We start from the raw sequence: 10961 nt of genomic DNA, 5'->3' as shown, positions 1-10961 counted from the left end.
AATGTAATTAACAATCTTTCTCTCTTCCTCGCCTCTCTTTCCTCACGCTGGCTTCTGCTCTTCCCGTATTCCTAATGTAGAGTCTAAGCGTTCTCAAGCAGAACATTTTAAGAATCACCTGAAAGTGCCAGGTAAGTGGTCAGGCGAAGCACATAATAAATTTTAACCCCAACGGACAAAAAAACCCCTCCTTTCGCTGAAAGGAAGTAAAGAACCCCTATCCTTGGAAATCTCAGAGATCGTCTGCCACATTGCTTGAAGCACACCAAGGCAGTGAACTCCATGAACCGATTATGGATTTTAGAAACAGCCAGGATGATGAAAAATAAGCCTAAATCAATCAATGGCATTTGAAACCTGAAGGTTTCTATTTAGGAAGTTTTCGGGAACTTTCACTCTTCTAACTCTTCTGTAGAGATACAAAATTCAGTTGTCAGTTATTTGTATTTAAAATCCTCCCATTCCTCTCCATCCAAATTGCTAACCATGTAACTCTAAGCTTTTATCCTAACTCCCCTTGTTGACCTCCTTGCCTTCTGTCTCTCCCCGCTCCAGTCCAAACTTCCCTCTGCTGCTGCCCACATCATTTTTCTACAAAAATGTGCAGTCCGTGTTTCCTCACTCTTCAAGAACCTCCAGGGGTTACCACCTCCACATCAAACAGAAACCCCTTACCATCGACTTTAAAGCAATCAGTCTCCTTGCCCTTCCTACCTTACTTCACCGATTTCCTACCCACCAACCAGGCTGTACACTTCTCGCCTCTAATGCCAACCTACTCGTTGTTCCTCGATCTCATTTATCTCACCTCCAACCTCTAGCCCATGTCCTGCCCTGGCCTGGAACACCTTCCATCTTCATAAAGGACAAGTAATTATTCTCCCTACTTACAAAGCCTTACTGAAGGCACATCTCCTCCAAGAGGTCTTCCCTGACTAATAACCCTCAATTTTTCCTCCTCCCACTCCCTTCTGTATGACCCTCAAACTTGGATTTGCACCCTTTATTCTCCCCTCCCATCACTTATTTACATATCCATAATTTATTAATTTATATAATAATGATGGTAGTTCTTAAGCGCTTACTATGTGCCAAGCATTGTTCTAAACACTGGGGTAGATACAAGGTAATCAGGTTGGACACAGTCCATGTCCCTCACGGGGCTCACAATCCTGACCCTCAATTTACACATGAGGTAACTGAGGCCCAGAGAAGTTAAATGACTTGCCCAAGATCACGCAGCAAACATGTGGCAGAGTCAGGATTAGAACCCATGATCTCTGACTCCCAGGCTCATGCTCTACCCACTAGGCTGTGCTGCTGCTCATACTGTTCGCCTTCCCCTCTAGGGAATATGTCTATCAACTCTGTTATATTTTACTTTCCCAAGCCCTTAGTACAGTCCTCTGCACACCATAAACACTCAGTAAGTATGATTGATTCTTTTATCTGATGCTCGTTTCCCTCTTTTCCTTTTCAACTCCCGTCTGTGTCACCCTGACTTGCTGTCTTTCTTCATCTTCCCATCCCAGCCCCATAGCACTTATATTCATACTTCTAATTTATTTATTTATATTAATGTTTTTCTCCCCATCTGGACTATAAGCTCATTGTTATATTGTACTCTCCCAAGACCTTAGTACAGTGCTCTGCACACAGAAAGCACTCAGTAAATATGATTGACAGGCTGACTAATGGAGGTTTGCCTGAAATTTTCCTTGCCAAAATGATTTTAGCCACAGACGTGCATCTCTGCCATACCCAGGGAGGTAGCAGCTTCCAAATAATCCCATTTTTTCTTGGAAGCAATAGGTCTGAGTTTCTCAAATATTCCTTTGAATACTCACCTCGGGCTAATGGTCCCTTGGACTTTACCAAGACCCAGCAGGGCCAGAAAGAAGAGACAGCTGGCCTGATTACAGATCTGACAGAATAACCAGTCTCTCCATTCATTCATTCATTCAATAGTATTTATTGAGCGCTTACTATGTGCAGAGCACTGTACTAAGCGTTTGGAATGTACAAATCGGCAACAGATAGAGACAGTCCCTGCCCACTGACGGCTTACAGTCTAATCTCCATGAGGAAGAAGAAAGTCAAATGCCAAGAATTCTCATCCAGTGGTCTTTATTGTGCCTTCGTTTGAACTTTCAAAAGGAGTTCCTGCAAAATTAACTGGAATTTTCATTTTTTGCCAATCGGGTCATTTAGCTTATCTCCAAATGACGAGAGCAACATAAAGGTCATACCTGCTTAATTCTTCATCCCGTCATTAAAAAAATGCAGCAACCTCTACATGAAACCCGTGTAGTTCTTAAAATCTTCTTTTTTAAGCACCATATTGGACATGGAGTTCCATACTAAATGATGAAATGATTAAAAGAAAAGCAATTTTCATATTCTCCCCCAATCTCATTAAGGACACATCGCCAACATACCTGATTGCCCAAGATGTATCAACTAGAAATCGGTTAAAGCTCTCAAATAATTAACGGGCTCAGGTACCCTTACCAAGTGTAGGAATGTCAGCATCCGACTGAACTTACATCGGTAAGTCATTTTACTTTAATTCCTTCAGCAAATCAATCCGCGTCATCCTAAAACTAATTTTGCCATCATTTAAACCAAAACATTAACAAATCAACATTATCGATTATTTTCTTCCCCAATCAGATAAAAGATAGCTGGGTGTTAATTAATCGATTTGAACGGCTTCGTGATTCATTGTTAGCGTCCTAATGAATCGATTCCAATGCTTTTATAATTTCCGATGACTCGAAAGAGCTAAATGGAAAAGTTGATAAATGGTGATTGTAATACTGTTCAACAGTTATAGGGTACTTTGTATTTTCCAAGCGCGTCACAAGCGTCGACTCTTTAATTCACCCATCATCTCTGTGAGGTAGGTCAAGCAGATGCCAAAGGATTGATGCATGAAGGAAACCACGCTGGGAATTAACCCAACGCTCAGAAAAATAGCAGGGATGTTTAGTCCGGTCCCGTCGTGGCTCAGCTGACAACTACAGGCCGGTTCCTGACGTCCGTTGATCACAGTTTGGAGGGCAGCCTTCTTCGGACCGTGCCGGTAATTTTGCCAAATGGGTTGTCCGTCGGTAGCAAAACCTGCAGGTGAGATAAGGTTGAGCTTCAGAGAAGGCCTTTTGAGAGAATACTGAGGAATAAATTCCGTGGAGAAGCAGCGTGGCCAAGTGGAAAGAGCTCAGGCCTTGGAGTCAGTGGACCTGGGTTCTAAACCCAGCTCTATCTTTTGTCTGCTGCATGACCTTTGTCAAGTCACTTCACTTCTCTGTGCCTCAGTTACCTTGTCTGTGAAATGGGGTTTAAGACTGTGAGCCGCTGGTGAGACACGGATAGTGTCCAACTGTGATTATCTCGTATCTATCATTCATTCAGTCAATAGTATTTATTGAGCGCTTACTATGTGCAGAGCACTGTACTAAGCGCTTGGAATGTACAGATCGGTAACAGATAGAGACAGTCCCTGCCCTCTGACGGGCTTACGGTCTAATCGGGGGAGGCGGACAGACAAGAACAATAGCAATAAATGGAATCAAGAGACAAGAACAATAAGCAATAAGCGCTTAGTACAGTGCTTAACAAATACCATTAAAAAAGAGCTCACTCTACCTCTTAGTCTGTTAGCCACATGGCTCGGGACTGTGCCTGATCTGATTATTATGTATTTTTTCTAGTGTGAAGCACAGCGTGATCTCCCCCTCTAGACTGCAAGCTCATTGTGGGCGGGGAATGTATCTGTCTAGCGTTATACTGTACTCTCCGAAAAATGTAGTACAGTGCTCTGTACACGGTAAGCACTCAAATATGATTTAAAGAATATCATCCTGTACTTTAACAGTACCATTAAAGAAAAGCTCACCCCCCTTCTTTGACTGTGAACCACGTGGTTCAGGGACTGTGTCTGATCTGATTATCATCTGTTTATCCTAGTGTGAAGCACAATGTTATATCATCCTGGACCCGACTGGCTCTTCCTGGGGTAGCTGGATGTAGGAGGGGAGGGAGGACTGGGCAGTAAGCTTGCCCGGGGGGATTGTGGGCAGAAGAGACGTTAATGACATGGAAGTAGCGCCTCTCTGACCTAATGCCCATCTTATACCTCCCTGCGTCTTTGCCGGGAAAAGGGATGACTGAAGATTTGGGGCTGTGAGGTGGCCCTGCAATTCCAGCTTCTCAACCCAGATGGGCATTGGGTTCACAGTGCCCGGACCCTGACATGTTGTTGTTGTTGTCTTATGCTGTCTTGATTCTATTTATTGCTATTGTTTTTGTCCGTCCGTCTCCCCCGATTAGACTGTAAGCCCGTCAATGGGCAGGGATGGCCTCTATCTGTGGCCGAATTGTCCATTCCAAGCGCTTAGGACAGTGCTCTGCACGTAGTAAGCGCTCAATAAATACTATTGAATGAATGCTGTCGAGCTGTGTCCGACCCATAGCGACGCCAAAGACACAGCTCTCCCAGAGCGCCCCACTTCCAACTGCAGTCGTTCTGGTAGCGTATCCGTAGATTTTTCTCGGTAAAAATACAGATGTGGTTTACTGTTGTCTTCTGTACAGTAAAGGAGTCTCCACCCTCGACTCTCTCCCATGCAGTTGCTGCCTAGCAAGGGTGAGTTTTGACTTGTAGCTGATGGTCTTCCACTCGCTAGCCACCGCCCAAGTTAAGGAATGGAATGGACAGGCCTCTGCTTGACTCTCCCTCCTATAGTCGTGACTGGTAGAGGACTGGAAACTCTCCAGGTGCGGCCCTGAGAGGGGCCAGAACTTGACTAGTGGAAAGAAATATGGACATTGGAGTCAGTGTCCATAAACTCTAGTCCCTGTTCTGTGTCTCTCCTGCTGTGTGACCTTGACCATGAGCGGACGGTACGGGTCATGGGTCTGCCTCTTGTCGTGGCTTAGACGATAGAACCTGGGAGTGAGAAGGACCTGGGTTCTAATCCCTGCTCCTCCTCATGTCTGATGTTTGACCTTGGGCGAGTCGCTTTGCTTCTCTGGGCCTCAGTCACCTCATCTTCAAAATGGGGATTAAGAGTGTGAGCCCCTTGTGGGACAGGGACTGTGTCCAACCTGATTAACTTGTATCTACTCCAGCACTTAGACCAGTGCTTGGCACATAGTAAGCGCTTAACAAATACCATATTTATTAAAAACCTGGTCGGGACCTGCACCCACAGTGCTCCCTTCCCCCCACCTCTGCACCTAGGATGCCCATGTGGAGCCTAAGTAGATTTGAGAAAGGCAATAATCACTCTGTAAAACTAACGAATTTGGGGAATTCACCAAATAGGAGGCTCTCCGTCCATAAAGGTGGGATTAGTTCCATGGTGCCCTTGCGGCTCTTAGCTCACTGGGTCAGAGATTGAATCATCTCCGTACAGAATGTAGACTGAGTTAATTTCCCACAGAGGCCAAACTGTTATTAACGTGCATGACCAATCACCGCCACATAATACGCTTTAACCTAGACATGTGCACAAAGAGGTGTGATCATGAGTCATTTGGGGAAAGAGTTATTTTACACGTCCTGGAAGAATGTGCTGAAATACAGAAAAGTCTGCAGACTCTTTCGAGCCCCAAATGATCTGGACAGAGCCTTGGTTTAGGATGGAGGGACAGAGTAGAAGAGATGACTTCTTATTGGGTTCCCAACAGCTATGGACATTTCAAAAGAAACGACGTCCTTTTGTTCACACAGAAATGGCCTCGCTACCTCCGTGCCTCTTTAAAGCCCCAGTCCTACGATACCCTCCTGCTTTCAAAGCCTTATTGAAGACACTCCTCCTCCAGGAGGCCTTCCCTGACTAAGAGCCCTCATTTCCTCTTCTCCCTCTCCTTTCTGCATCACCCTTGCACTTGGATTTGCTCCCTTTTTTCATCTTTTCATCAGTCATATCTATTGAGCGCTTCCTGTGTACAGAGCACTGTACTAAGCGCTTGGAGTGTACAATTCAGCAACAGAGACAATCCCTGCCCAACAACAGGCTCACATCCCTCACTCTCACAGAAGTTACGTACATAGCTGCAATTTTATTCATTTACCTTCATCCATTCAATCGTATTTATTGAGCGCTTACTGTGTGCAAAGCACTGTAGTGAGCACTTGGGAGAGTACAACGCAGCAACAGACACATTCCTGCCCATAGCGAGTCTTCCCCTCTAGACTGTAAGTTCTTTCATTCGTTCAGTCATATTTATTGAGCGCTTACTGTGTGCAGAGCACTGTACTAAGCGCTTGGAAAGTACAATTTGGCAAAAGATAGAGAGAATCCTCACAGCCTAAGAGAAGTCTAGAAGTTCCTCGTGGGCAGGGAGCATGTCTTCCAATTCTGTTATTGCTTACTCTCCCAAACACTTAGTACGGCACTCTGCACACAGGAATCTCTCAATTAATATGACTGATCGAATCTCCACTTTGTCCACAATTCATCACATCCTCCAGTCCCGGCTTAACACCCAGATGTTCAAGAAATTTTTTTTTTCTCATCTCTAAGCTTTTTCTCTATTTGGGTTGAGCAGGGCAAGGGCAGGGTTCTAACGATGTCAAAAATGATCATAGGCTTCATAGCCGGGTACACGGTGCATGACAACATTTTCTGATGAGTTAAAATGAGGCAGGTTAATAGCTAACGTTCCTTTAGGGAAAACAGTCATTAGTGCTATCTCCGCGTTGCTGCCTTAATCCCCATTAGAAAAACAAAACATGCCTTGACTTCTAATGGATTCTTGGGGAGGAACCCTCCTGCCTCATCAATCCAACATGGGGGTGAGGGTTAATGGAATAGACGCTTTTTCTCTCTTTCTGACCGGAATCGTTTCTGAGGATGCTTCCGTGGCCTGCGTCATTTTGCAAAGGAGGATCTCCTAGAGTTTCTACCACGTGTGTAGCCAAGCTGTGGAGGAGGCACAGATCCAGGGATGCTGTCAACACCCCGAAACCCTCATGGGGGGAGAGGTGCGCACGAGGCCGGAAGGACACAGGGCCGGGGAGGTTGAGTCTCTGCCCTCCTCAGCACGCTTGCCTCAGGCCCTGCCCCTCAGCTCAGGTCTCTGGGAGCTTGAGAAGCAGCGTGGCCGAGCGGGTAGAGGGCCTGGGAGTCAAAAGGACCTTTCATTCATTCATTCAATCGTATTTACTGAGCGCTGACTGTGTGCAGAGCACTGTACTAAGCGCTTGGAAAGTACAACACAGCGATAAAGAGAGACAATCCCTGCCCACAACGGACTTACAGTCTAGGGAGGGGGAGACAGACATCAAAACAAGTAAAGAGGCATCAATATAAATAAATAGAATTATAGATATATACATATATAAGTGCTGTGGGGAAGGGAGGGGAGAGAGCAAAAGGAGCGAGTCGAGGTGACGCGGAAGGTGGGAGCTGAGGAAAAGGGGGCTTAGTCTGAGAAGGCCTCTCGGAGGAGGTGCGCCTTCAGTAGTGTGGCAAGCCCACGACAACCTGCCTTATTAGTGATTATTTGTGATCCCATAAACAACAAGAAGGAAGAGACTGGAGAAGGCACTGATGGGCTCGACTTGAGCAGGTGATAGTTGGCCTACTCGGGAACGGACCAGGGTCAAAATCATCGACCGCCACATAGAGCCACAACTGCGACGCCTAAGGTAGATAAAAGGCGGTTCTTTTGAATCACGAGGAGGCACACGCTGAGGTGGACAGAAACGAGGCACGCAGAGGGCACGCAGACAGAGCCATGCGGAGGAGCAGCACAGGGGCACACGCAGAGAAGGCAGCACAGGAGCAGCAGGAGAGCAGCACTCGAAAGCAGCAGAAGGCCGCAGAAGGCGGCGGCACTTGGAAGCAAAAAGAAGAAGCTTTGGCAGAACGGGCTCCTTTGACCACAGACTGGTACTGGATCTTTGGTGGAGTGGAGCGAGTAAGGGTGTGTATGTGTCACTCTCTTAAACGTTGGTAAAACTAAGTAAAAAACTTTCCACAGTAACCTTGGTGATCAGAGGTGAGATGTGACTTCTACTACGTGTCACCGAGACTTCCCCGGTCCAAGAAGGTCCTGGTAGGTACGAGCCCGGGGCTCACGACAAGTAGGGCTCTGAAGGGGGGAAGAATGATTGTCTGGCAGTTTTGAGGAGGGAGGGCTTTCTAGGCCAGAGGTAGGACGTGGGCCAGGGGTCGGCGGCGAGACGGGAGAGGTCGAGGCACAGCCGGCTCTGCTGCTTGTCTGCTGTGTGACCTTAGGCAAGTCGCTTCTCTGGGCCTCCTTTTCCTCAACTAGAAAATGGGGATTCGATGCCTGTTCTTCCGATTTAGACTTGGACCCCCATGTGGGACGAGGGCTGTATTCAGTCTGATTAACTTGTATCTACCCCAATACTTAGCACAGTGTGTGAACAAGTACCACAAAAATATACAGGGGCTACGCATGGTTTTGATGGGTACGTGATGGCTTGCTAAACTCCGACTTCCACAAACAACGAAAGGCTTCCGGTAAACCTTTGTTGTTCGTATTCTCCCATTAAAACATTGGTGTGCAACCTGTCTGTCCCACCTCTTCCTCTGATTGCTTCCCCCAAGTAGGATCTGACTGATGGGAAAATCTGTCTTTTGAGTCTCCCATATCAGTGACACAATTCCCTGTAGTTTTGAACCCAGGAGGGTTGGTGCGGTAAGTACTCAGCACCCACTGGATCTTGCTTTTCACGGCAATAGGCTCTCCGTTTCCCAGGTTGCCTTCGACCATCGGACTCTTTCCGTAGCGCAACTATGGAGCGAAGGGATATCGGAAACTGTGGGAGGCCAGAGAGAGAGAGAGAGAGAGCGGGAAAGACATTTGGATCAGCGACTGGGATCGTGTTGGAGTGGAAGGTTACTTTTAGAATAAGAAGGCAGCGGATGTTATGTAGAACGGCACTACATTTCTCAAAATGGCAGCAAGACGTTTAGTACTTCGTAGGTTCTCTTACCTGGTCTTTGTTAATGAGTCCCATTTTGGTCATATCGATGGTAAAGTAGTGTATGTTTGGCAGGCTGATTTCCATATCATCAATCTGGAACCCATAAAAATACATATTTCATGGTATAATTATTTTTGATCCCTGCTCAATCTCTATTTTTCTCTGAAATTCTCTTTCCGAGACCCCTCCATGTCTGATCCTGTGCCCTCTCCCCCCTATCTGCACCCCATGAGAGATAGGCACTCCCTCCTCCTTCAGCATCCTCTTCTTTGGGATACACCTTTACATCTTGATCCCCTTCTCACTGAGTCTTCCCTTTTTCTCACTTCTCCACTAATCACTCCTCTTTGAGGACACCCTGCACATTGACCCCTGAGGCATGCTAGAATTGAGAGAGCTTAAATCTGTTGTGACCCAAAAGGATCCAGATGTCCTTTTAAAGGACAATTTCCCAAGGCAAATTTAAAAAATGATAACAGTGGCCTGCCTCACCACCTCCACAGTTCATTTCACACGATGGTTCACTTTCATCGGTATGCAAATTTTTGTAAGAAAACAGACAAGTTTCACATCTCGGCCCTCCTCTACCTTCTCTGAACAGTTTCCTCAAAATGACGGATTACAGCAAACTAAACCTCCTGAAACGTAAAGTGGAAAGACATACCTCTGAAATTCTGCTCAAGGCGAGTACCTGAATGTCATAAAGAGTCTTCTGGACAGAGGGTGAATATTCCCCTTTGTCATAGGGTCCGGCAAATTTCTCTAGGATAGTCTCCCGGACAAGATTCCTTAAAAAAAAAGAACAGAGAAAGAGATCTGTGGATCTACAATAAAATCATTTGTACTAACATTTCCTTTACAACCTCCCACTTCTCCACATGTTTTACCCCCCGGAATTCTAACATACTAATTATGGTTCTCACTTTTCTGCAGCTTTGGCACCGCAGATTGAATTCAAACTTTCCCTGTCTAGATGGGAAAGTGGAAAACAACCACCGTAAAGGAGTTCTTTAACGCTCCCGACGGAAATACGTCTGCATGAGGTCAGTGTGGGAGTGAGACATCTCCTGGTTTGTCTGAAAACCAATCCTTTGGAAAGGGTGGAACTGTTCAAATCAAGAGCCTTTGGGGAAAATACACATTGTACTGGATACGTGTTTACAATGATAATTATATTTTTGTTAAGTGCTGACTGTGTCTAGCACAGTTCTAATAATAATAATTGAGGTATTCATTAAATAATAATAATAATGGTATTTGTTAAGCACTTACTATGTACCGAGCACTGTTCTGAGTTCTGGGATAGATGATAATAATAATAACGTTGGGATTCGTTAAGCGCTTACTATGTGCCGAGCACTGTTCTAAGCGCTGGGGTAGATACAGGGTCATCGGGTTGTCCCACGTGAGGCTCACGGTCTTCATCCCCATTTTACAGATGAGGTAACTGAGGGACCGAGAAGTTAAGTGACTTGCCCAAAGTCACAGAGCTGACAAGTGGCGGAGCCGGGATTAGAACCCACAACCTCCGACTCCTAAGCCCGTGCTCTTTCCACTGAGCCACGCTGCTTCTCTAGATACAAGGCAATCAGGTTGGACACAATCTCTGTCCCACATGGGGCTCACGTTCTCAACCTCCATTTTAAAGATTAGGTAGCTGAGGCACAGAGAAGTTAATTGACTTGCCCAAAGTCACACAGCAGACAAGTGGCGGAGCCAGGATTAGAACCCACAGCCTCTGACTCCTAGGCCCGTGCTCTTGCCACTAGGCCAAGAGCTGTTGAGCGCTTACTAGGTACCAAGCACTGTACTCAGCACTGGGGTAGATAGAAGAGAAACAGGTCCTCTAGTCTAAGTAGGAGGGAGAGCAGGGATTGAATCCCCATTTTGCAGATGAGAGAACCGAGGCCCAGAGAAGTGAAATGACTTGCCCGAGTTCACACAGAAGGCAGGATTAGAACCCAGGTCCTCCGATTAACAGGTCTGTGCTCTT

At 46.1% G+C, this 10961-nt stretch overlaps 1 protein-coding gene across 1 annotated transcript in view; it reads right to left on the bottom strand.

Moving 5' to 3' along the window:
• Positions 1–2110: 2110 nt before the first annotated feature.
• The window catches only part of LOC100078972 (uricase-like), a 43592-nt gene continuing 34741 nt past the window's right edge, over positions 2111–10961 (bottom strand). Inside the window, exons 6-8 of the mRNA XM_029064035.1 lie at positions 9633–9756; positions 8978–9061; positions 2111–3123 (exon numbers count right to left, since the gene is read on the bottom strand). Of these exons, the coding sequence (XP_028919868.1) occupies positions 3049–3123; positions 8978–9061; positions 9633–9756 (283 nt within the window). The 3' untranslated portion in view covers positions 2111–3048. The remainder of the gene's footprint in view (positions 3124–8977; positions 9062–9632; positions 9757–10961) is intronic.

This window comes from Ornithorhynchus anatinus, chromosome 4 (assembly GCF_004115215.2).
Source record: "Ornithorhynchus anatinus isolate Pmale09 chromosome 4, mOrnAna1.pri.v4, whole genome shotgun sequence".
Classification (NCBI taxonomy): Eukaryota; Metazoa; Chordata; class Mammalia; order Monotremata; family Ornithorhynchidae; genus Ornithorhynchus; species Ornithorhynchus anatinus.
Note: the sequence above shows the minus strand (reverse complement) of the source record. Positions and strands in the feature narration are given on the sequence as shown.